This window comes from Mustelus asterias, chromosome 7 (assembly GCF_964213995.1).
Source record: "Mustelus asterias chromosome 7, sMusAst1.hap1.1, whole genome shotgun sequence".
Lineage (NCBI taxonomy): Eukaryota > Metazoa > Chordata > Chondrichthyes > Carcharhiniformes > Triakidae > Mustelus > Mustelus asterias.
The window spans coordinates 13,940,261-13,963,036 of NC_135807.1; the positions used below are offsets into that span (position 1 = coordinate 13,940,261).

The window sequence follows — 22,776 nt, forward strand, 5'->3', positions numbered from 1 at the left end:
GGTCTCCATCTGCACTGTAGGGATTCTATGAAGATATTCCAGTGTTGCTTCTAAATTATTCAAATCCTCTTGTTCACTGGACCCTTTAATTAGAATATCATCCAGGTAACATTGTACAGCAGAGAGACTGCTTAAAATCCGATCTATCGATCTTCAGAATGGAGCTGGTATAGATGTTATTCCAAAAGGCAATCTTTTATAACAAAAAAGATCTTTGAGTAACAATGGTAAGCAATAGTTGTGATTCAGTAGCTACATTCATCTATAAATATGCTTGTGAAAGATCAATCTTGCTGAATTTCTACCCATTTGATAACCCAGCAAACAACCTTCAATCAAAGGAAGCGGATATTGATCAGCACACAACACTGGATTTATGGTTGTTATGAAATCATCACAAATACGAACTGGACCATCTGGTTTCATGAGAGGTATGGTGAGGGTAGCCCAGTCACTCATTGTAATCGCTTTAACACACCAGTGTTAATAAGTCAGTGTGGCATAGTGGTTAACGCTGCTACCTCGCACCACCAGGGACCAAGGTTCAATTCTGGCCGTGGGTGACTGTGGAGCTTTCATATTCTCCCCTGTCTGTGTGGGTTTCTTCCAGGTGCTCTGGTTTCCTCCCAGCCCTAAAATGTGCAGGTTAGATGGATTAGCCAAGGTAATGGGTTTACAGGGATAGGGTGGGGGAGCGGGTCTGTGTAAGGTCCTCTATACAGAGTCGGTGCAGACTTGATGCTTCAAATGACCTCTTCGGCACTGATGGGATTCTATGATTCTTCGACCTTGGGACGAACTACATATGGCACCGTTCTTGCTTTGAGACTTCTAAGTTGACTATTAGGCTTTATATTGAGTTTCACTTGAATTCTCTTCACTGAGCCAAGTCTCTCTTCGAATACACTCTTGTGTTTTTCCTGAAGGTGCCGTAGGTCTGTTTTGGCATCAACCAATTTGCACTCCAGTCAAGCTTTATCTTCTCCAACCATGACCTCCCAAATAGAGCTAGAATATTACCACGGAACACATGGAGAGGCAACTCGACTGTCCACTCTACATTGACCACGACGTAACCTTTTAATGGCACGTTCTCTTTTGTGTATAAAATTGTGAAGGGAACAGATAAGATAGAAGCAGGAAGGTTGTTTTCACTGGTGGGCGAAACTAGAACTAGGGGGCATAACCTCAAAATAGGGGGGAGCAGATTTAGGACTGAGTTGAGCAGGAACTTCTTCACCCAAAGGGTTGTGAATCTGTAGCATTCCCTGCCCAGTGAAGCAGTTGAGGCTACCTTGTTGGATGTTTTTAAGGGAAAGATAGATTTTTGAACAGTAAAGGAATTAAGGGTTATGGTGAGCGGGTGGGTAAGTGGAGCGAAGTCCATGAAAAGATCAACCATTATCTTTTTGAATGGCGGGGTGGGCTCAAGGGGCCAGATAGAAACTCCTGCTCCTAGTTCTTATGTTCTGATGTATGTCCTTGTGTTCATATCAGCTGGTTTAAAAGGAAGATGCTTTTGTTGGCATGTAGTTTTAGGAGTTGACCATACAAAAGCACCAGTTGTCCACTTAACTTCAGAGTCACAAGCATCTATGTGATCCACCCTGTATGGATAAGGCGCTCAGTTGGAGCTCTTCATCATATTTCTGGACATTCTCTTATTATTAGTCATAATTCTTTTCTTCCACGGTATACATTATAACGTGCTTTAACACACGGGCGGCACAGTGGTTAGCACTGCTGCCTCTCAGCGCCAGGGACCTGGGTTCAATTTTGCCCTCAGGTCAATGTCTGTGTAGAGTTAGCACGTTCTCCCCCTGTTTGCATGGGTTTCCCCTCACAGTCCAAAGATGTGCAGGTTAGGTTAATTGGCCATGCTAAATTGTCCCTTAGTGTTAGGGGGATTAGCAGGGTAAATACAGGGCAGGCTCGATGGGCCGAATGGCGGCCTCCTGCACTGCAATGTTATGAAGCAGAGTGCATCCTTCCTCCGAGAACAAAAACCTAACCACTCAAAGGAGTACTTCGCCCTATAATCTGTCAAAAAAAGTGTGTGAACTGGTACAATCTGCTCTTCAACTTTTAGGGGTTAAATCAAAGCTCTCTGACACACTCAAATCAACAAGTAACAATTTATTTATCTAACTAACACTAAACAAGTTAACTAAATAAAACATGATTCTAATGGAATGCTGTTCAGATAAATACAATTCCCACTTATTAACAAAAAAATTGAATTTTAGTCACTCTCTCAATTACAACCAGGTTTTGAATCTTCCGGAATATTCTGGGCCTTCTCTGTTGATGCTTCTTTCTTTTTTAGTATCTTTGTTTTCTGGGTGGGACTTTGAGCTAAGCTGTGAGCTGTGGTAGTCGGCAATTGCTCTCTCCCCTTGTCCCACTGCCCCCTTCCTTTTATACCTGTGATGACATATCAATATCCCGCACAATTGGATTGGTCTGAGGTTGCCAAAACCATCAGATTTAAATTTAATAGGTTCTTGGTATCTAAGTGCCTAATTCAAATTGATAGGCTGAATTCAAATGTTTGAAAGCCTGTTGCCTTGCTCACACTGCTGCTTGGCATTTTGATACAAATGTTTCAGTCTGGAGCTCCTAATGTACTTGCATTTTTTTTAACTTTCTAAGCTCACCACCTTTTAAAGAAACTACGCAATGCTTTTTTCCGAGCATTTTACAAACACCAATCTACAATTGCTCTACTCAACATTGGCAGTGCCATCATGAGTCCCCGACGCAAGGGGCAAAGTGCCAATGTCCAGGGGGCAACTTGGCAAGGGGACGGGACCTCTGGGAGTTGATCAGTGGGGGGTCCCACTGCCACTCTGCATTTGGGCTGAGTGACAGAGGGAGGCCAGCAATTGGGGGGGAAGGGGGGTGGGTATCAGCCTACTGGGGGGGGTTGGGACTGCAAGTGAGGGAGATCGGGGCTGAGTCATAGAGGTTTACAGCATGGAAACAGGCTCTTTGGCCCAACTTGTCCATGCCGCCCTTATTTTGTTTTTAAAAACCCCTAAGCTAATCCCAATTGCCCGCATTTAGCCCATATCCCTCTATACCCATCGTACCCATGTAACTATCTAAATGCTTTTTAAAAGATAAAATTGTACCAGCCTCTGCTACTATCTCTGGCAGCTTGTTCCAGACACTCACCACCCTCTGTATGAAAAAATTGCCCCTCTGGACGCTTTTGTATCTCTCCCCTCTCACCTTAAACCTATGCCCTCTAGTTTTAGACTCCCGTACCTTTGGGAAAAGATATTGACTATCTACCTTGTCTATGCCCCTCATTATTTTATAGACCTCTATAAGGTCACCCCTCAGCCTCCTACGCTCCAGAGAAAAAAGTCCCAGTCTATCCAGCCTCTCCTTATAACTCAATCCATCAAGTCCTGGTAGCATCCTAGTAAATCTTTTCTGCACTCTTTCTAGTTTAATAATATCCTTTCTATAATAGGGTGACCAGAATTGCACACAGTATTCCAAGTGTGGCCTTACCAATGTCTTGTGCAACTTCAACAAGACGTCCCAACTCCTGTATTCAATGTTCTGACCGATGAAACCAAGCATGCCGAATGCCTTCTTCACCACTCTGTCCACCTGTGACTCCACTTTCAAGGATCTATGAACGTGTACCCCGAGATCTCTTTGTTCTGTAAGTCTCCCCAACGCCCTACCATTAACTGAGTAAGTCCTGCCCTGGTTCAATCTACCAAAATGCATTACCTCGCATTTATCTAAATTAAACTCCATCTGCCATTCGTCAGCCCACTGGCCCAATTGATCAAGATCCCTCTGCAATTGGAGATAACCTTCCTCACTGTCCACCATGCCAATCTTGGTGTCATCTGCAAACTTACTAACCATGTCCCCTATATTCTCATCCAAATCATTAATATAAATGACAAATAACAGTGGGCCCAGCACTGATCCCTGAGGCACACCGCTGGTCATAGACCTCCAGTTTGAAAAACAACTCTCTACAACCGACAGAAGCCAATTTTGTATCCATTTAGATACCTCACCCTGGATCCCGTGAGATTTAACTTTATGCAACAACCTACCATGCGGTACCTTGTCAAAGGCCTTGCTAAAGTCCATGTCGACAACATCAACTGCACTGCCCTCATCTACCTTCCTGGTTCCCCCTTCAAAAAACTTAATCAAATTTGTGAGACATGATTTTCCACTCACAAAGCCATGCTGACTGTCCTTGCATCTCTAAATGCCTGTAGATCCTGTCTCTCAAAATACCTTCCAACAATTTACCCACCACAGATGTGAGGCTCACTGGCCTGTAGTTCCCAGGCTTTTCCCTGCAGCCCTTTTTAAACAAAGGCACAACATCTGCCACTCTCCAATCTTCAGGCACCTCACCCGTGACTATCGACTATCGATGATTCAATAGGACTTCACAGGAATGTGGGCTGTGGGGAGGGGGGAAATCGAAGCGGCGGGGGGGGGGGGTATGAGGCTGGCCTGGACACATCCAGGGAGTCAATGATCGGGCCATGGGGGATGGTGCATGGCTGGCGATACAGGGTCACGGGGCCAGTAAATGGGAGGCCAGCAGTACGAGGCTACTGTGCATGTGCCGATATCAGTGCATGACCCACGGCCCCCTCAGCGTTATGCTGCTGGCCTCACCTGTGGGGCCCACTGATTTTCAGTGAAATTTGTGATGGTGCACAGAATGTGGGAGATTCATTTTGAAACTCCCACTGAAAAAAACAGCGTGATTTACTCCAGTTTTTACGTGAATTCGACACTCAGATCTTTTGGGAGAATTCCCCGCCTCTACACCCTGAACATGTTGTCACCCCCTGAATCCATCTCAGCTCATGTGCTGCTGAAACCCTCATTCATGCCTTCATTACTTCCAGATGCAAATATTTCATTGCACTGTCTGGTGTTCCACTCTCCCTCAACTTGAGGTCATCCAAAACTCTGTTGCCCTTGTATTAACTTGGAACCCTTGTATTAACTTGGAACATGCCCGTTCCCCTGTCACTTGCATTGATACCCTGCCAATTCTAAAATTCTCATCCCTGTTTTCAAATCTCTCAATAGTTTTGCCTGTCCCTACACCTGTATTCTCCACCAACCTCACAACATTAGCCATGCTAAATTTTCCCTCCGTGTACCTGAACAGGTGCCACAATGTGGCGACTAGGTTTTTCACAGTAACTTCATTGCAGTGTTAATGTAAGCCTACTTATGACACTAATAAATAAACTTTAAAAACTTTACCCTCCAAGATAGCAGCCTGCCAATCATTCCGGCCTGTAGTTCCCAATTATAATTACTCCCCCACTGGTGGCTGTATCTTCAGTTGCCTAAGCTACAAGTACTGGAAATCCTTCCCTATATCTCTCCCCCTCCGTGGCTTGCTTTCCTCCTTTAAAACACCCCTTAAAGCATATCTATTTAGCCAAGGTTTTGATCATCTGACCGAATATTTACATATGTAGCTTGGTGTCATACTTTATTTTATAATATTCCTGTGAAGTCCGAGCTGTAATGACTCATGCAATGTCGCTGAATTATCTTACTGCTTGTCTCACATTTAGCACTGACTGAGAAATGGCACATAACATCAGCAATAAAAAACCTTACCACCTTTGACCGTAACTCCATTGCTCTGTGCACCATCATCAACATCTTGGTTGTCAGTGCTGACTTGCTGCTTAACTCTCTCAGCCAAATCAATACTAGGAATGAGATGTGGTACTGTGATGAGCAGCTCATCTTCTGATCCTCCAGAACTATTCCAAATCATTGCCAAAATTAGAATTGATAGAATTTTGAGCTACATAACCAAAACAATAGAATGAGAGTTTCAGAAAGCCATAATCTAACTGTTTAGTTCTCTCCCATTTTCACGCTCATTCGGACCTTAGAAATATTTTGGTAAGAAACTCCGTTGTTCCTTCATGAACCCACAAAAAAAGGGTTGTAAAACAGCATTAGCAATATGTTAAAGGCAGCATGGTGGCACAGTGGTTAGCACTGCTGCCTCACAGCATCAGGGACCCGGGTTCAATTCCTGGCTTGGGTCACCGTCTGTGTGAAGTCTGCATGTTCTCCCCTGTCTGCGTGGATTTCCTCCGGGTGCTCCGGTTTCCTCCTGTTGTAGGGAAATATCCCTTACCAGTGCAGAATAGAAGTCGAGTCGCAAATCAAGGTTCAAAGCGTGTCTTTATTGTACAATTACTGTGATCCCAGGGAGACCCTCGTAGCCAGCTCATAAACAGTGGCTTGGCCACGTTGATCTCAATTAAATCACATCAGCTCTGGATCTTTATAGGGATCCAAAATTCGCGCGGGAACATTTGATTATGCCTTTTTTTACACAATGTATAAAGTGGTCTGTCAGTTTCAAAAGTCCCTAGGAAGTTTCATGGATTAGCATTTGTATGGTGTGTGTTCGTGTTAATGGGATTACTTGGTCCTGCCCCGGTGTCTAAATGCGTTTCCCATTACTATCTCTATGTGTCCTCTTATTTAAATTGGTCCTATTGTTCCGTGTCTGTGTTTCCTGCTTGTGAGATTGAGTGTTAATGTCATCCTGTCCTGTTGGGTGTCTGGGGTATTTCATTCTTAACCTTTTATCCTTATCTCTTAGTTTATCAGATTTTTATGTCTGCCTTGGCCGAATTGGTAATATTTCAGTGATAGCTTGGTTTTGATAACCCACTCTCTGTCTCGTTTCATAGGGATCTTGATCTTCCTTGGCCAGTTTAAAATGCAGCTATGCGCTGTTGCTAGGCAGATTAGGGATCTTCCGTAGTTTCTGAAATTCGTGAGTCTCTCAGCTGTGCAGGGGGAGACCCGATCGAATATCCATCCGGGGGTGCCCCTCTGCATTGTTGGCCCGTTATGAGTGGTGCCAATTAGTCCAATAAAAATATGTTTGATGATGCAAATATGGTTTTCTGGAAAATTTCCTCCTTCAGTCCCTCCTCTCGTCCAGGGGGTGCCATTCATGGCTGACCCCCCATGGACGACCTTCAGAGGAACAGTGATTTGTACAGCTGTTGTCCTTGCCGTTGTTCCTCCTCTTCTGGGTCGTTGTTAAGTTCTTGCATCTGGATACTGGCAGTGGGTAGCATTCTTGATGTAATATTTGCACATATCACTTTAATACAGGTTAGGCCAAGGCAGAGTGTGAACAGGATGGCTACTACTAGGATTAATCCCTTCATAATATATGCTCCCCAAACTGTGTTAAACAGCCATCCTAACCACCCATCAGTCCCTGTTAACCCCTGTTTAAAGTTATCCAATTGCTTTTGTATCCCGGACATGGCTGCTGTTATGTTTAGTGTCTCGTCGTGTACGTATGTGATGCATTTTTCCTTGATGATGGTGCATACCCCCCCTTGTCTGGCTAGCTGATAGTCCACCGCATATCTCGTTTGTTGTGTGTATAGTCTGAGTTCTGCGAGTTCTTGGTCAATTGCGCCTAATGCTTGTAGGGTGTTGTTTCCTAAAATGGTCAGTCCACATATGAAGAAGTTCCTATTACTGGCACTGATCACCCCTGCGGCGCCTCCCAGGGATAGTGTCCCCAGAAATCCATATCCTAAAGAAGACCCTAGTGTGACAGGGGCCTGCCAGTCGGAGCAAAATTCTGCGCTGATGGCCCTGGTCACTATGCGTTTCTGGACATGCCCTTCACTTGGGCATGGAACCGTGAGAGGTCTGATTGTCCCTACGGAAAAGAACCTTGGAGGCCTGTCTGTGGCCGTCATATATACATTTTTAAATAAAAACACGTACCCGTCTTTAACCCGATAACATGCATTACCCCGGGGTCGTTTGACCGCATGGCCCCATCTTGTGGAACCTTCCCTCCCCCTTGACTGTCCACTTGATTGTACCTCTTGGCGAGAATCAAATGGATATGTCCCCGAGGCTGAGCTTACGTGGGTGCCGTTGCACTTGCCACACATAAGCTGCCTACCCGCGGTGACTGCAATGCATTTTTGTTGCTTGCAGTCACAAGTGAAGTGTCCTTCCCGGACCCGGCACTCCTGGAGAGCACAATGTGCCTCAGCGCACGAATCATTTTTAGGGACAAAGGCATGCACGCACCCCCATCCCTCTCCCTTAAAACATTGTGGGTAGTTCCCATGTGTCTCCTCCGGTTGGGGTCCCGTCCCCCTTAGAATTCCCGGCTCAGTGAGCTCTACACACCTTCCTTGTATCCCTTGCTTAAAGTACCCAATATGTTCTTTGCAGGGTGCCCCTGATGTGTCAATAGTGAATAACTCTTGTGGGAGCCACCCTGGTGTTGCGATGAATAGGGAGTTTACTGATCGCGCTGAGGGGTAACAAGCGGTCCTATTCCCATAGATCTGGATGTGTGTTTTCAGGAATAGGTTTCCTTCCATGATTGGTGGTCCTGCTCCCCTAACCCCCATATGTTGGAGTGTATTTACAATGGTCAGGGTTATTATCAGATATGTCCCTGTTCCCATATCGCTCTTTTTTTTTTCAACAGTGTTTTACAATTACAGTATATACAGAAAATAAACAGGCAATCAAATTAAAAGTAGTTGGTTCCGACGTCTTGATAGTAGATCTGGTCCTGGTTCCTGTGGAAGTTGAATGAGCAAAACGGTATTTTTTTAGTTCATTTGTCCTCATATAGTTTTAATTGGGTCCAGTGTTTCCAGACCCCCTGTCCCCTTATATCTATACAGGCACAGGTATCTCCGCTAATAATGACCTCGTAAGGTCCGTGCCATCTTGGGGCAAATCCTGGTTTTGCAGGAAGCACTTTTGTTAATACCCGGCTCCCGGCCTTTGGGACTTCTGGTAATATTTCTGAGTCCCCCTCTGCGTCGACCTGTGCCTGATTAGAAATTACGGACCGGCGCATCCCCTTCAATTGGGTGCTAAGGTCTCGGATGTATTGTCGGATCCTATCTTTTATCGGACCCACATCTGTCCAGCCTGTAATAATGTTTTCGGGTAAGTGCATTGCTCGCCCGGTCATCAGCTCGTATGGAGTCAAGCCAGTAGTTCGATTTGTGGTCGCCCTAAGCCTCATCAGAACTGCAGGTAGGACTTCTGTCCAATTTCTACCTGAGGATTGCATTGCTTTTGCCATTGTTATTTTTAGAGTCCGATTCATCCTCTCCACCATCCCGGAACTTTGTGGGTGATAGGGGATGTGAAATTTTTGTTTTATTCCTAATAGTTGGCAAATGTTTTTCAGAACCTTTCCTGTGAAATGTGTTCCCTGGTCCGAATCAACTTGGAATTGGCATCCCCCATCCATAGCAAGCTTAGTGTGAATTAAATAACACTTTGTACTGGCCTTTTTTGGCTGCAATTGGACATCCATTCATTTGTATGTAATCTTATCAAAAGACATCGCTTTCCCCATTAAAATCACATGCCATACAGTTCCGATCTTTATATGATGTACTCTTACATTATCTCTAATTTGATCATTTGTTTGCGTGCAAGCGCTACACCACAGTACTTCACAAAATAATTATGTCTTTATCAATGCCCAATATAGTATATGAATATATCATACAAAGTTGGTTAAGGCTTTTCAGGATTTGATGTTATTCTTGTGTCTATATGGCAGTGCTATACTGTATAATAAAAATAATCAAGCGGCAGTTGTATCATACCACTTTACACATCGTACCCGTGATATCCAAACCCTTTTAATTTAAGCCGTTTCTTTTTTTTTTAAACTGAGCTCCAGATCGAAACCCCCGCACTCTAGGAAAAGTAACAGGCGCCGAATCAAAATCAAAGCAGGTACAATACATACCAGTTATTTGATTAGGAACATTTTGGTTTCTTAACTGGCTAGGTTTTAAGCTTTGCAGTGCTTTTATATTTGGCAAACCTTGAACCTTGATGGCTCATGAAATTCTGACGGCAGTACATAATTTTAACTAGTTCAGAATACTAAACTATCTGACGTTCGCAAATCGCGATATTCTGCGATTAATACTGTATTTCACTGACTTGATACACTTTAAACTAATTCATAGACCTCAGTCTTTTGTTCCTGCTTTTCTACCTTTCCACAAAATAACTTATTTTCTTCTCTTAACTCCTCAACCAACTCTTATAATTTCTACTTCAAGACAAAGGAAAGAGCACATGCTTCCTTCCAAGGTTTAAATCCTTTCTTAACATTAAAACAAACAACAACAAAGCATCCACGCAACCACTTTGTTTAAACACACACAGACACACACATGGAAGCTTCCAAAAGTCATTCCACAGTACATCCTTTTTCATTCAAACTTATCATTTCAGACTGGGATGAGTGTAAAACATTCAAAGAGAATACAGAACATTGATTAAGACAATCGCTTTTATTCTTCTTTCTTCCAAACTGTAATTAACTCAAAACAGAAGTAAATTCAAGAAATCCTATCACTTTAATCTTTAACAGTTTTAACACTCTCCCAGCCCCCTTCAAGGCATCTACATATATTCTCTCCCCCTCTTTCCTGTTTTGGATGGGAGCTACGGGTTGTGAGATTTCGACCAATGTTGGCCGATAAGTGGAGTGGACGGACACCGGCTTTTGTCGGGATTCACAGTCTTCTGTGGGCGTGGCTACACTAATCCTCTCTCGTCTCCCATCTCCCTGGCTTAAGGTTTCTCCTAGTCACCCTGGTGGATTCCGGGAATGTGGTGCCCCCGGGGTTGTTCCATAGTTGTCTTGGGGTCTCCCATGCTTCCCCCAACATGTTGCCTCAGTGTGCCCTGCCTTGTGGCAGTGGTCACAGCGGGGCCCGCCATTCTCGGGTTTCCCTTTGACTGGTGCCCCCCTGCAGAATCTAGCCGTATGCCCTGGCTGGCCACATGTGTAGCAGCTGAACCCGGTTCTCCCCCTATCTCCGTTATGGGGGGTTCCAACTCTCTCTCGTCTGGGCTTGGTTTGGGCAGCCTTCTCTTCTCTTATCCCGCTAGCCCACTCGACTAGCTCGTCATAGTCTTGGGATGCTATCACCCCCATCTTAAGGATCTCTTGGTGTGCCTCTGAGAGCCCGTCCTTAAATGCCTGAACAAAAGCCCTGTCTCTCCTATCCGCGTCGTCTCGTCCTGAACATTCCCTATATACCCGGAATAATCTCTCTCCGAATTCCGATGCATTTTCCCCCCGACCTTGTTTAGTGTTTGTGATCCTGCTCCAATTAGTGGGGGAGTTCCCTAAGACCCGTTGGACTTCGGTCTTGAATAATGTAAAGGGTGCCTGCTGGTCATCTATCTCAGCCGTTGTAGGAACGGCATGTGTCCACCTTCCTCCATTATAGTCCTGTGCTGCTTGGGTCGCTGGCCCTCCTGCCACCAACCTCCATTTATCCGCTGGACAGGCTGCCCTGACCAGCTGGTGTATGTCCCTTAAATGTAACTGGTGTCCTACCCAGAGCGAATCTAATTCGCCCCAAAATTCCATGTTTGCGCTTCTGGGTTTTAACTTCCCCAGGGATGCCATAATCTGCTGCCTTTCCCCTGGCGTAAAAGGCTTATAGGTTGCCTTTGGTTGTGCTAACGTCCCTCCTCTCGTGACTGGCGCTAGATTATAATTGTCTATGTTTTCTTTTGATGCTGGAGTGGCTGTATGTTTCTGCACTGACTCGTATGGGCGCCGAGGGTCCGTTTCCTCTGATCTCTGCGTTATCTCCGCAGTGTGGTTTCTGTATTCTAATTCCCTCACTCTCTCCTGTAATACTTTAATTTGCTCTGTCTCTTTGTGTCTCTCCTCCATAGAGGCATTTACTTCCTCAATTAGTCCAGCTAACTGGGTCACTAATATTACTCCCATTACTTTTGTTTTGTCCCGTTTAACTCCGTCTACCCACTTTCTTTGATCTTCTAAAGTTTGTGATGCGTTCCACCCGTTCCGTTTCATCTTTGCAACAATCGCTTCTCTGGCTAACAGATACTTCAAAATGAGAGCTACTGCAGTTTCTCCCTTAACAACGTGGTCTGCCATTTTTCTGTCTAGCAGTCCTGCAACCCCCGTATGCTGGCTGCTACAGTAAAAGTGCCTCAACTCTCTCCCTTATCTCCTGTCACTGATACTGCCCCAGCACCGTCTGTATTGCTGTAGGTTCTCGTAGTGAGGTTCCAGTGGGTCTCTTTCCCCTGGGCTCCCCCAACTATTCCTGACACCTCACGCTTGGACTATTTTGTGTTGTCTTATTGGGATGTGTGCTGGTTGTTTAGTGGGTTTGTCCGCCCCTGTTTCCAGCCCCTCTAAGTACAACGCCTCCCGCTCGGCCACCACCCCCACTAGCAGGGTTGATCCGTTACCCCAAAACCGGGTATCCTGCTATGGGCTGTGGTGTTCCCTACAGACGAACAAGGTTATCAAACTCCGCCCGGGTCCCTAATGGATCCTCCGTCGTCGTGTCTCTTGGTCAGGATGGATCGGGTCCCCTTTTCCTCAACACTTACACACATGTATTCTGTTATCAAAGCCCCTGTTATAGTTAGTAACTGTATCGACTCTGAGGTTGTTCGTCCCTTCAGAGTCAGTGTTGTTACCCGATTTACACTGTCCGTGCCTTGCACCCTGAGTGCCTGTGCCTCTTAGCGCCCGCTTCAAAACCCAACCTTAGCGTGGGAGATTTCTCCTCTTAACGTCCAGTTTAGGGTAGGGCACCTTGAGTCAAGCACTCCCTTGTCCTATTGCCTTGGCACAGACAGTGGTTTCATTTACAATCCTGGGTTAGTTACACCAATTAGTTCTGCATGCGGTACTTATCTTTATATTAGTCTTAATTCCTGTTATCAAATAGCCCAAAACCTGTTATCTTTACCTCTGGTCCTTTACTCCTATTAAAGTTAAAAGTTACTTACCTTCTTCCACGCGGTCGTTCTGACCTGTACCTCTTTAGTGCGGACTTCTGTTTCAATTTAAAAACTTAGGCAAGATTATACAGTTCTACAAGACAACAATACTTAAAACAGACAAACCCTAACCCTTAAAGGTACCTCACTTTGAACGGAGACCTGCACTCGCCTTTGACTGCTCTGGATTTGTATCAGATTCGTTTAAATTTGATCCCGACTTTCAAACTGTGGCCATCAGTCAGAAGTCAGATATCAAATCCTGCCGTGACTACGCCATTTTGTTGTAGGGAAATATCCCTTACCAGTGCAGAATAGAAGTCGAGTCGCAAATCAAGGTTCAAAGCGTGTCTTTATTGTACAATTACTGTGATCCCAGGGAGACCCTCGTAGCCAGCTCATAAACAGTGGCTTGGCCACGTTGATCTCAATTAAATCACATCAGCTCTGGATCTTTATAGGGATCCAAAATTCGCGCGGGAACATTTGATTATGCCTTTTTTTACACAATGTATAAAGTGGTCTGTCAGTTTCAAAAGTCCCTAGGAAGTTTCATGGATTAGCATTTGTATGGTGTGTGTTCGTGTTAATGGGATTACTTGGTCCTGCCCCGGTGTCTAAATGCGTTTCCCATTACTATCTCTATGTGTCCTCTTATTTAAATTGGTCCTATTGTTCCGTGTCTGTGTTTCCTGCTTGTGAGATTGAGTGTTAATGTCATCCTGTCCTGTTGGGTGTCTGGGGTATTTCATTCTTAACCTTTTATCCTTATCTCTTAGTTTATCAGATTTTTATGTCTGCCTTGGCCGAATTGGTAATATTTCAGTGATAGCTTGGTTTTGATAACCCACTCTCTGTCTCGTTTCATAGGGATCTTGATCTTCCTTGGCCAGTTTAAAATGCAGCTATGCGCTGTTGCTAGGCAGATTAGGGATCTTCCGTAGTTTCTGAAATTCGTGAGTCTCTCAGCTGTGCAGGGGGAGACCCGATCGAATATCCATCCGGGGGTGCCCCTCTGCATTGTTGGCCCGTTATGAGTGGTGCCAATTAGTCCAATAAAAATATGTTTGATGATGCAAATATGGTTTTCTGGAAAATTTCCTCCTTCACCTCCCACAGTCCAAAGACGTGCTGGTTAGGTGCATTGGCCATGCTATATTCTCCCTCAATGTACCCTAAACAGGTGCCGGAGTGTGGCGACTAGGGGATTTTCACAATAACTTCATTGCAGTGTTAATGTAAGCCTACATGTGACACTAATAAATGAACTCTAAATTATTCATACTGGTTACAGAATCAAATAGTAGTAAAATAATTAATTTACTTTTCTGTTTGAGTACATCCCAAAGCCTGCTCTGCTGCCATGGAGACAGGGTGTGGGTGTAGAAGTTGTCAACTGAATCATACCGGATTGAGGTAGCTCACTGCATACAATGGTCAGTTAGCTCTGCCCTTCAAGCAGAGAAAATACTAACTTTATTGTCCACCACATGAAATCCAAATGGGGCTCAGTCTCAGTTTGGATTTCTTGAGGGAAAAGCTGCCAGGAGATTTGGTGTTGTTGCAGCTTGTGGAAAAAAATCTACAGCGGTCCACACAGAGCCTGGGCAGAAAGCAGCCAGCAGAGTTCACTTGGAAAGCTGTGAGAAGGCAGTTGCGTATCGCTGGCAATGCGAGCAAGGAGCTAAGGCATCCACAGTGAGGTGAAAAAAGACGAAGGGTGCGTAGCTAAAAATCTAATGGAAGGGCTTGCACAGAATCTTACTTTGGAGGATAGCTAGAACACTGAGGAGAATTAAAGCTCATTATGGAGGGTTGTGGCATATCATTGGGTTGGTGTCTAGAGAATTAAACATGCCTTGAATATTGTTGTAACGAATAAGGGGATTCTGGGGGAGGGGGAAGTTTAAAAAAAAAGTAAAGCTGAATTCATAAATTGCAAGCTGTAATGTTAAGGTAATAGCACTTGCATAATTGAATTATTTTTGATAAACAGTTTGATTTTATTTACAAATCTGAAATTTTGAGGCATAGTTATGTTGGTTTATTGCCCGATTTCTCTTTAAATGTTAACAGTCCTTACAGGATCATAAAATAAAAACTTGTTTGTCTCAGCCTTAAAAATGCCGGATATGCAGTTTTCTGAAAAGAGATATTGTTAGGAACAAAGTATAACTTTCAGTGTAATTTGTCTTTGTGTGTTTTAAAAAATGTGGAATATGGTTTCAGTTTTATTTAGATTTTATGAGTTTGATGCCAGGAAGTCTGGAGGGCCTCCTAACAAAAGGGTCAGGTTTTCGATATTTGTTTGTATACGTGCATTTTAATGAGGTTTTGCAACCCCTGAAATCGCAAAAGGACAGTTCTTCCGTGGTTTGGATGAAAAACACAAAGTAGAAAATCTGTGCTGTTGCCTAATTACGGGTCCAGTGAGAGACAGAAATGCAGGAAAAGACAGAAAAGAAGAGAGGAGTCCAAAGTGCTAATGAGAAATACTGTAAAACTCTTAGGGGACTGAGTTTAGGGACCTCGTGTTTCCCCTGCAGTTGAAATAATAGTCAGTTTAGAGTGCGGTTTTAGGTGTCTTGGAGAAATACTAGCTGGGGAAAAAGCATCTAGTGAATGCTCAGAAATCCACTGGAAGAAACCCATTTGCAGTTGGACCAACCCAAACAAGAAGCCTTGTTTTTCTCAGCCTTAAAGCTGGATAAGATGGTGGTAAATCTTCACTGGGATTTTGTGTCTTTACGGGTATTGCTGGGATAAAAGGGATATTGTGAGTTTGAATCATTTTCTGGTGTTTCTATTGAGATGATGCCAACTTTTTTGTCTGTGGTATTATAGTTCATTTTCCATATTTAAAAAATGTTTTACTCTTTATGTTAAAAGTTTATCAGAAAACTCCTATGATTTTGCTCAGCAATTTTCCTCCATAGTTTCTAAAAAAAAATACAAAGCCAGGTTTCACTCTAGGATCTGATTTGTTCAGTATTAACATCAGCTGAGATTGCAACAAAGTGGGAGCTCTTGCAAGATTAAAAATCTTTGAATTTAAACAGGATCTCTGAATCCTTGAAGAAACTACTACAAGGACGTCTTGGGCAGAGGCAAAAGATTTGTTGTGAAGTACATTACATTGGTTGGAACTCAAAAATGGCTTTAATTTTTGCCAATACTTTTCTGGGAGTAGAAAATGTAATCATGGATTATTTGAAATCCTTGGCTAAGGCTGAACAGTGAGAGTTAGCAGGTAAATTGAAGATAGAATTGAAAGCAGGATTTCGTAAGGATTATATGATTAAAGTTATGACCCAACACATAGTTTGAAAGGAGAGAAACCTGAAATGGATTATCACAGCTAGAGTTAGTTAAGTTTCAGTTGCAAATGAAGCAGCTTGGGATAGAAAGAGATAGAGAAAAGCAGAAACTTGAACTGGCAAAAAAGGAGGAAAAAAAAGTAAGAAATAGAAATATGAAAGCTTAAGTTTCAAAGACAAAAAAATCAGACAACATGACTTGTCTAGAGAAAAGCTTAGAATGAAGGGACAAATGGTTCAGAGGATGATTCTGATTCGACTGAGGATTTTAATTTTTGATTTGATTTATTATTGTCACATGTACTGGTATACAATGAAAAGTATTGTTTCTTGCGTGCAATACAAACAAAGTATACCCTTCACAGAGAATGATAGAATCCCTACAGTGCCCCTTAGTGTCCTGAGATGCGTAGATTAGAGGGATTAGTGGGTAAATATGTAGGGCTATGGGGGTAAGGCCTGGGTGGGATTGTGGTCGGTGCAGACTCGATGTGCCAAATAGCCTCTTTCTGCACTGTAGGGTTTCTATGATTCTGTGCAGGAAGAGCCCATTCAGCCCATCAAGTCTGCACAAACTCTCCATCAGAGCATCCCGCCCAGACCCTATCCCCATATCCCTAGAAGGAAAAGAGAGAGTGCAGAACATAGTGTTACAGTCATAGCTAGAGTGTCGAGGAAAGTCAATTTAATATAAGATGGGTCCATTCAAAAGTCTGATGGCAGCAGGCAAGAAGCTGTTCTTGAGTAATGTGGTACATGACCTCAGACTATTGTAACCTTTTCCCGACAGAAGAAAGTGGAAGAGAGTATGTCCGGGGTGCATGGGGTCCTTGATTATGCTAGCTGCTTTTCTAAAACCTTCATTTGCTTCCTAAATTTACAGAGTATGAAGTTGAAAGATATTTCGCCTCATTTGAAAATATACGTGTGGTGTTGAAGTAGCCAAAAGATGCTTGGACATTAATGTTACATAGTGTCCTGAAGACCAATTGGCGCTATTTAATGGTTAAGAGCTAATACTCAAATGCTCATGAGCTTATCTCTGGAGTTTATCAATTAATGTTTAGAACTATATGAAAGAACCCTAAACAGACATTTGTAGAATTTGCAAGAGAAAAAAGAAAGGCCTTGGGATCAGTGGTTTTGATCACTGATGTTAGAGTAAACATTTGAGAATGCGTGTAATAATGATTATGGAAGAATTCTGAAACGGTATTCCAGTAACCATTAACATTTATTTAGATGGTCATCAACTAATAGATATCCAAGAAGCAGCAGTGTTGGCTGATATCTTACACAGAAAGTTATATGTGAGGAAATGGTCATCTGGGAATCAATAGAGAAATTGGAGTAATGTAAAATCTGGTGATGGAAAAGATATTAGTTCTATGGAACAGACAGAAGTACACCAAATAGTAAAGGAGATAGGCTAGAACCTAACTGTGTTGTAAAGAAAACAGTATGCTTCCAATAAAACTGGGCATACTAAAGAAACTTGCTCAAAATTAATTGGTAGAAATATTGCAGTTATAGGGACGCCTAAGGAACCTTTGGGAGGCAAGTGACAACAATGCAGTAGCCATTGTGCAGGTGCACAGTAGGCTCAGAATTTACCAAAGGAGGGATAGTTTTTCAAATTAGTCAAGTAAATGTGGGCAAACAAATTACAGAAAGGTTTAAAGATTTTGTTTATGGAGGAGAGATATGAGGCAAACCAATAAGGATATTGAGAGACACTGGAGCAAGTCAGTCATTGATGCTGTCTGAAGATACAATTTGTCTTCCAAAGGGACAACTGAAGGAATGAATGATTTAGTAAGTGGAGAGGTTGCAGTTGGAATAGTACATCAAATCTCTATAGCAGAAATTGATTTTATCTTGGGGAATGATCTGTCTGGCTCAAAAATATTAGCTTCCCCACTGAAGTGAAAGAAACTGAGATAGTACATATAGGAAACCATCCTGGATTGTTTCCTGACTGCTGTGACTGGACCTCATTCCCAAAAAATTGGACAGCAAAAGGCAGAATCTATACAAAAGGGAGATGATGTAGACATTCAGTTATCTGACACTATCTCTGAAAACTTAAGCAAAAAAGAGAAAGGCAAAGAAAATGAGGCTGACATGTTTAAACCATCTTCTTTAGTAGAAATGCTACAGGCTGATCCTGAGTTGAGAGAGCTGTACCAAACAGCCTACTCAGAGACTCAATCAAGCCAGTACCCAACTTTATTTATTTAAAAGGTAAAGATAAAGTGCTAATAAGGAAATGGAGACCACCTCAAATACCAGCAGATGAGGAGTGGTTAGTAATGGAACTTTATAAGTGGCTCAGGAAATTCCACTTAGGAATGAGGAAAACGCAGGCTAAAATGTTGAAACATTTTCATTGGCCAGGGTGGCATAAAGACACAGTTAAATTCTGCCAGACATGTCATACATGATGGGTAATGGGGAAATCCCAATGATCAATTAGACCTGCATGCTTAATTCCAATACACTGATTTTGAAGAACCATTTAGCAGAGCTTTAATGGTTCAGGACCCCTGCCAAAAACAGTATCTTGCAACAATTATGGATGTTTCAACGAGATTTCCTAAGGGGGATTTGCCTTAGGGGAAAATTATGGCAAAACTGGTGATGGAAAAGTTGGTTCATTTTTTTATAAATGTGGATTTCCTAAAGAAATTGGATTTATTATTGTCACCTGTATTAGTATACAATGAAAAGCATTGTTTATTGCTCGCTATACAGACAAAGCATTCGTACATAGAGGAGGAAAGGAGAGGGTGCAGCATGTAGTGTTACAGTCATAGCTAGGATGTAGAGAAAGATCAACTTAATATAAGGTCGTTCCATTCAAATGTCTGATGGCAGCTGGGAAGAAGCTGCTCTTGAGTTAGTTGGTATGTGACCTCAGACTTTTGTATCTTTTTCCTGAAGGAAGAAGGTGGAAGAGAGTATGTGCAGGGTGCATGAGGTGCTTGATTATGCTGGTTGCTTTTCTGAGGCAGCAGGAAGTATAGACAGAGTCGATGGATGGGATGCTGGTTTGAGTGATGGACTGGGCTTCATTCATGTAGTTTCTTGCAGTCTTGGACAGAGGAGGAGCCATACAAATCTGTGATATAACCAGCGGACATGCCAAATTTCCTTAGCCTCCTGAGAAAGTAGAGGCATTGGTGGGCTTTCTTAACTATAGCGTCGGCGTGGAGGGACCAGGACAGGTAAAAACTTGAAGCTGTCAACCGTTTGTACTTCATCCCAGTTAGAACCATAGAAACCATAGAAAATTACAGCTCAGAAACAGGCCTTTTGGCCCTTCTTGTCTGTGCCGAACCATTTAATGCAGTTGATGTAGATAGGGGCATGTTCTCCACAACACTTCCTGAAGTTGGTGACAATCTCCTTCGTTTTACTGACATTGAGGGAGAAATTATTGTCGTCTCACCAGTTCACCAGATTCTCTATCTCTTTCCTGCACTCCATCTCATCATTGTTTGAGATTGGTTTTGTGAGAGGGAGGTCATGCCTAACTAACCTGGTGGAGTTTTTTGAAGAAGTGACTAAATGGTTGACGAGGGAGTAACCAAGGGAGTGACGAGGGTTGACGGTTGGAGTGTTATGGCAAGGTTATATAAGGCATTGGTGAGGCCGAATTTGGAGTATTGTGTACAGTTTTGGTCACCTAGTTACAGGAAGGATGTAAATAAGATTGAAAGAGTGCAGAGAAGGTTCACAAGGATGTTGCCGGGACTTGAGAAGCTGAGTTACAGAGAGAGATTGAATAGGTTGGGACTTTATTCCCTGGAGCGTAGAAGATTGAGGGGAGATTTGATAGAGGTGTATAAGATTTTGATGGGTATAGATAGAGTGAATGCAAGCAGGCTTTTTCCACTGAGGCTAGGGGAGAAAAAAACCAGAGGGCATGGGTTAAGGGTGAAAGGAAAAAAGTTTAAAGGGAATATTAGGGGGGGCTTCTTCACGCAGAGAGTGGTGGGAGTGTGGAATGAGCTGCCGGATAAAGTGGTAAATGCGGGGTCACTTTTAACATTTAAGAAAAACTTGGACGGGTTCATGGATGAGAGGGGTGTGGAGGGATATGGTCCAAGTGCAGGTCAGTGAGACTAGGCATAAAATGGTTCGGCACAGACAAGAAGGCCAAAAGGCCTGTTTCTGAGCTGTAATTTTCTATGGTTCTATGGAGGGAAGGGCCGTGGATGTTGTCTATATGGACTTCAGTAAAGCGTTTGACAAAGTCCCTCATGTTAGGTTGGTGCAAAAGGTTGAATTTCATGGGATAAAGGGGGAGGTGGCTAGATGGGTGGAGAACTGGCTTGGTCACAGAAGACAGAGGGTGGTAGTGGAAGGGTCTTTTTCCGGCTGGATGCCTGTGACTAGTGGTGTTCCGCAGGGCTCTGTATTGGGACCTCTGCTGTTTGTGATTTATATCAACGATCTGGAAGAAGGTGTAACTGGGGTGATCAGTAAGTTTGCGGACGACACGAAAATGGCTGGACTTGCAGATAGTGAGGAACATTGTCAGAGGCTACAGAAGGATATAGATAGGTTGGAAATTTGGGCAAAGAAATGGCAGATGGAGTTCAATCCAGATAAATGCGAAGTGATGCATTTTGGTAGAACTAACGTAGGGGGAGCTTTACGATAAATGGCAGAACCATAAAGGGTGTAGATACGCAGAGGGACCTGGGTGTGCAAGTCCACAGATCCTTGAAGGTGACGTCACAGGTGGAGAAGGTGGTGAAGAAGGCATATGGCATGCTTGCCTTTATAGGACGGGGCATAGAGTATAAAAGTTGGGGTCTGATGTTGCAGTTGTATAGAACGTTGGTTCGGCCGCATTTGGAATACTGCGCCCAGTTCTGGTCGCCACACTACCAGAAGGACGTGGAGACTTTAGAGAGAGTGCAGAGGAGGTTTACCAGGATGTTGCCTGGTATGGAGGGGCTTAGTTATGAGGAGAGATTGGGTAAACTGGGGTTGTTCTCACTGGAAAGACGGAGGATGGGGGGTGACCTAATAGAGGTGCATAAAATTATGAAAGGCATAGATAGGGTGAACGGTGGGAAGCTTTTTCCCAGGTCGGTGGTGACATTCACGAGGGGTCATAGGTTCAAGGTGAGGGGAGGGGGGGGGGGGAGGTTTAACACGGATATCAGAAGGACACAGAGGGTGGTGGGGGCCTGGAATGCACTGCCGGGCAAGGTGGTGGAGGCGGACACACTGGGAACGTTTAAGACTTATCTAGATAGCCACATGAACGGAGTGGGAATGGAGGGATACAAAAGAATGGTCTAGTTTGGACCAGGGAGCGGCGTGGGCTTGGAGGGCCGAAGGGCCTGTTCCTGTGCTGTATTGTTCTTTGTCCTTTGAGATCTGACCCACTACAGTGGTGTCATCAGCAAACTTGAAACTCGAGTTGGAAGGGAATTTGGCCATACAGTCATAAGTGTACAAGGAATATAGAAAGGGGCTGAAGACGCAGCCTTGTGGGGCATCGGTGTTGAGGATACTCGTGGAGGAGGTGTTGTTGCCTATCCTTAGTGATTGCAATTTGTGGGTTAGGAAGACATTGGGTTAGAAATGTAAACAAATCGAGGCTCAAATTTTATGTCATAAATACTCAAAGAAATAATGAATAGTTTGGAAATAAAATGATTTAGGTCTTCAGCTTATCATCCACAATTGTAAGGGGCATTGGAAAGATGACATCCCCTAGTCGCCACATGCCGATGCCTGTTTGGGTGCACTGATGGAGAATTTAGCATGGCCAATGCACCTAACCAGTACATTTTTCAGATTGTGGGAGGAAACTGAGCACCCGGAGGAAACCCACGCAGACACAGGGAGAATGTGCAGACTCTGCACAGTGACCCAAGCTGGGAATCGAACCCGGGTCCCTTGCGCTGTGAGGCAGCAGTGTTAACCACTGTGCCACCGTGTCCATTCAAATTCCTTTAACAAGCCTTTTTTTAACAAGGTCAGAGAAACTACAACTGTGTTGAAATTTGGAACAAACTTCTGATAGAATCTACTCATGCCTCAAAATCCCTTGTTTTGTCTTAGGCACTGGAAAATTCCAGATAGCTCTTATCTCTGTTTCTCTAGGTCCCACTTGGCCTTGCCCCACAGTGTGGCCCAAATAAGTCATTTTTACTTTGGCAAATTCACTTTTTGCCAATTTATAACCAAATTGACTCTTTGTTATCTATCCAACAATTAATTCGTGTTCAACATGTTCCTCCCAGGTATGGCTGAACACAACTAAATCTTCAATGCATACAAAGTTGCATGACCTTTCAGTGATCTTGTAGGTTAATCTTTGAAACATTGCTGGCGCATTTTCCATTCTGAATGGCATGGCTTTACATTGATAAAGTGTATCCGGGGTTACAAAAGCTGATATATATTTTGGTGTTTGAATTAATGGAACTTGCTAATATTTTCCTTCCATTTTTGTAACGAGAATTGGGACTAAGCTGAATACTCTTTCAGAGAGCCAGTGCAGGCTGAATGGCTTCCTTCTGCATTGTAAAGATTGTGTGAATCTGTGATTCTCTTCTGTGAT

The 22,776-nt window shown here is 43.5% G+C and overlaps 1 protein-coding gene across 3 annotated transcripts in view; it reads left to right on the plus strand.

The window, feature by feature from the left end:
• ldlrad4a (low density lipoprotein receptor class A domain containing 4a) overlaps positions 1 to 22,776 on the plus strand; it is a 320,137-nt gene that overhangs the window by 86,230 nt on the left and 211,131 nt on the right. The window contains exon 2 of one of the 3 annotated variants that reach the window (XM_078215702.1): positions 322 to 431. The exons of the other annotated variants lie outside the window; for them this stretch is intronic. Within the exon in view, the coding sequence (XP_078071828.1) occupies positions 377 to 431 (55 nt within the window). The 5' untranslated portion in view covers positions 322 to 376. The remainder of the gene's footprint in view (positions 1 to 321; positions 432 to 22,776) is intronic. 3 annotated transcript variants of the gene reach the window in all.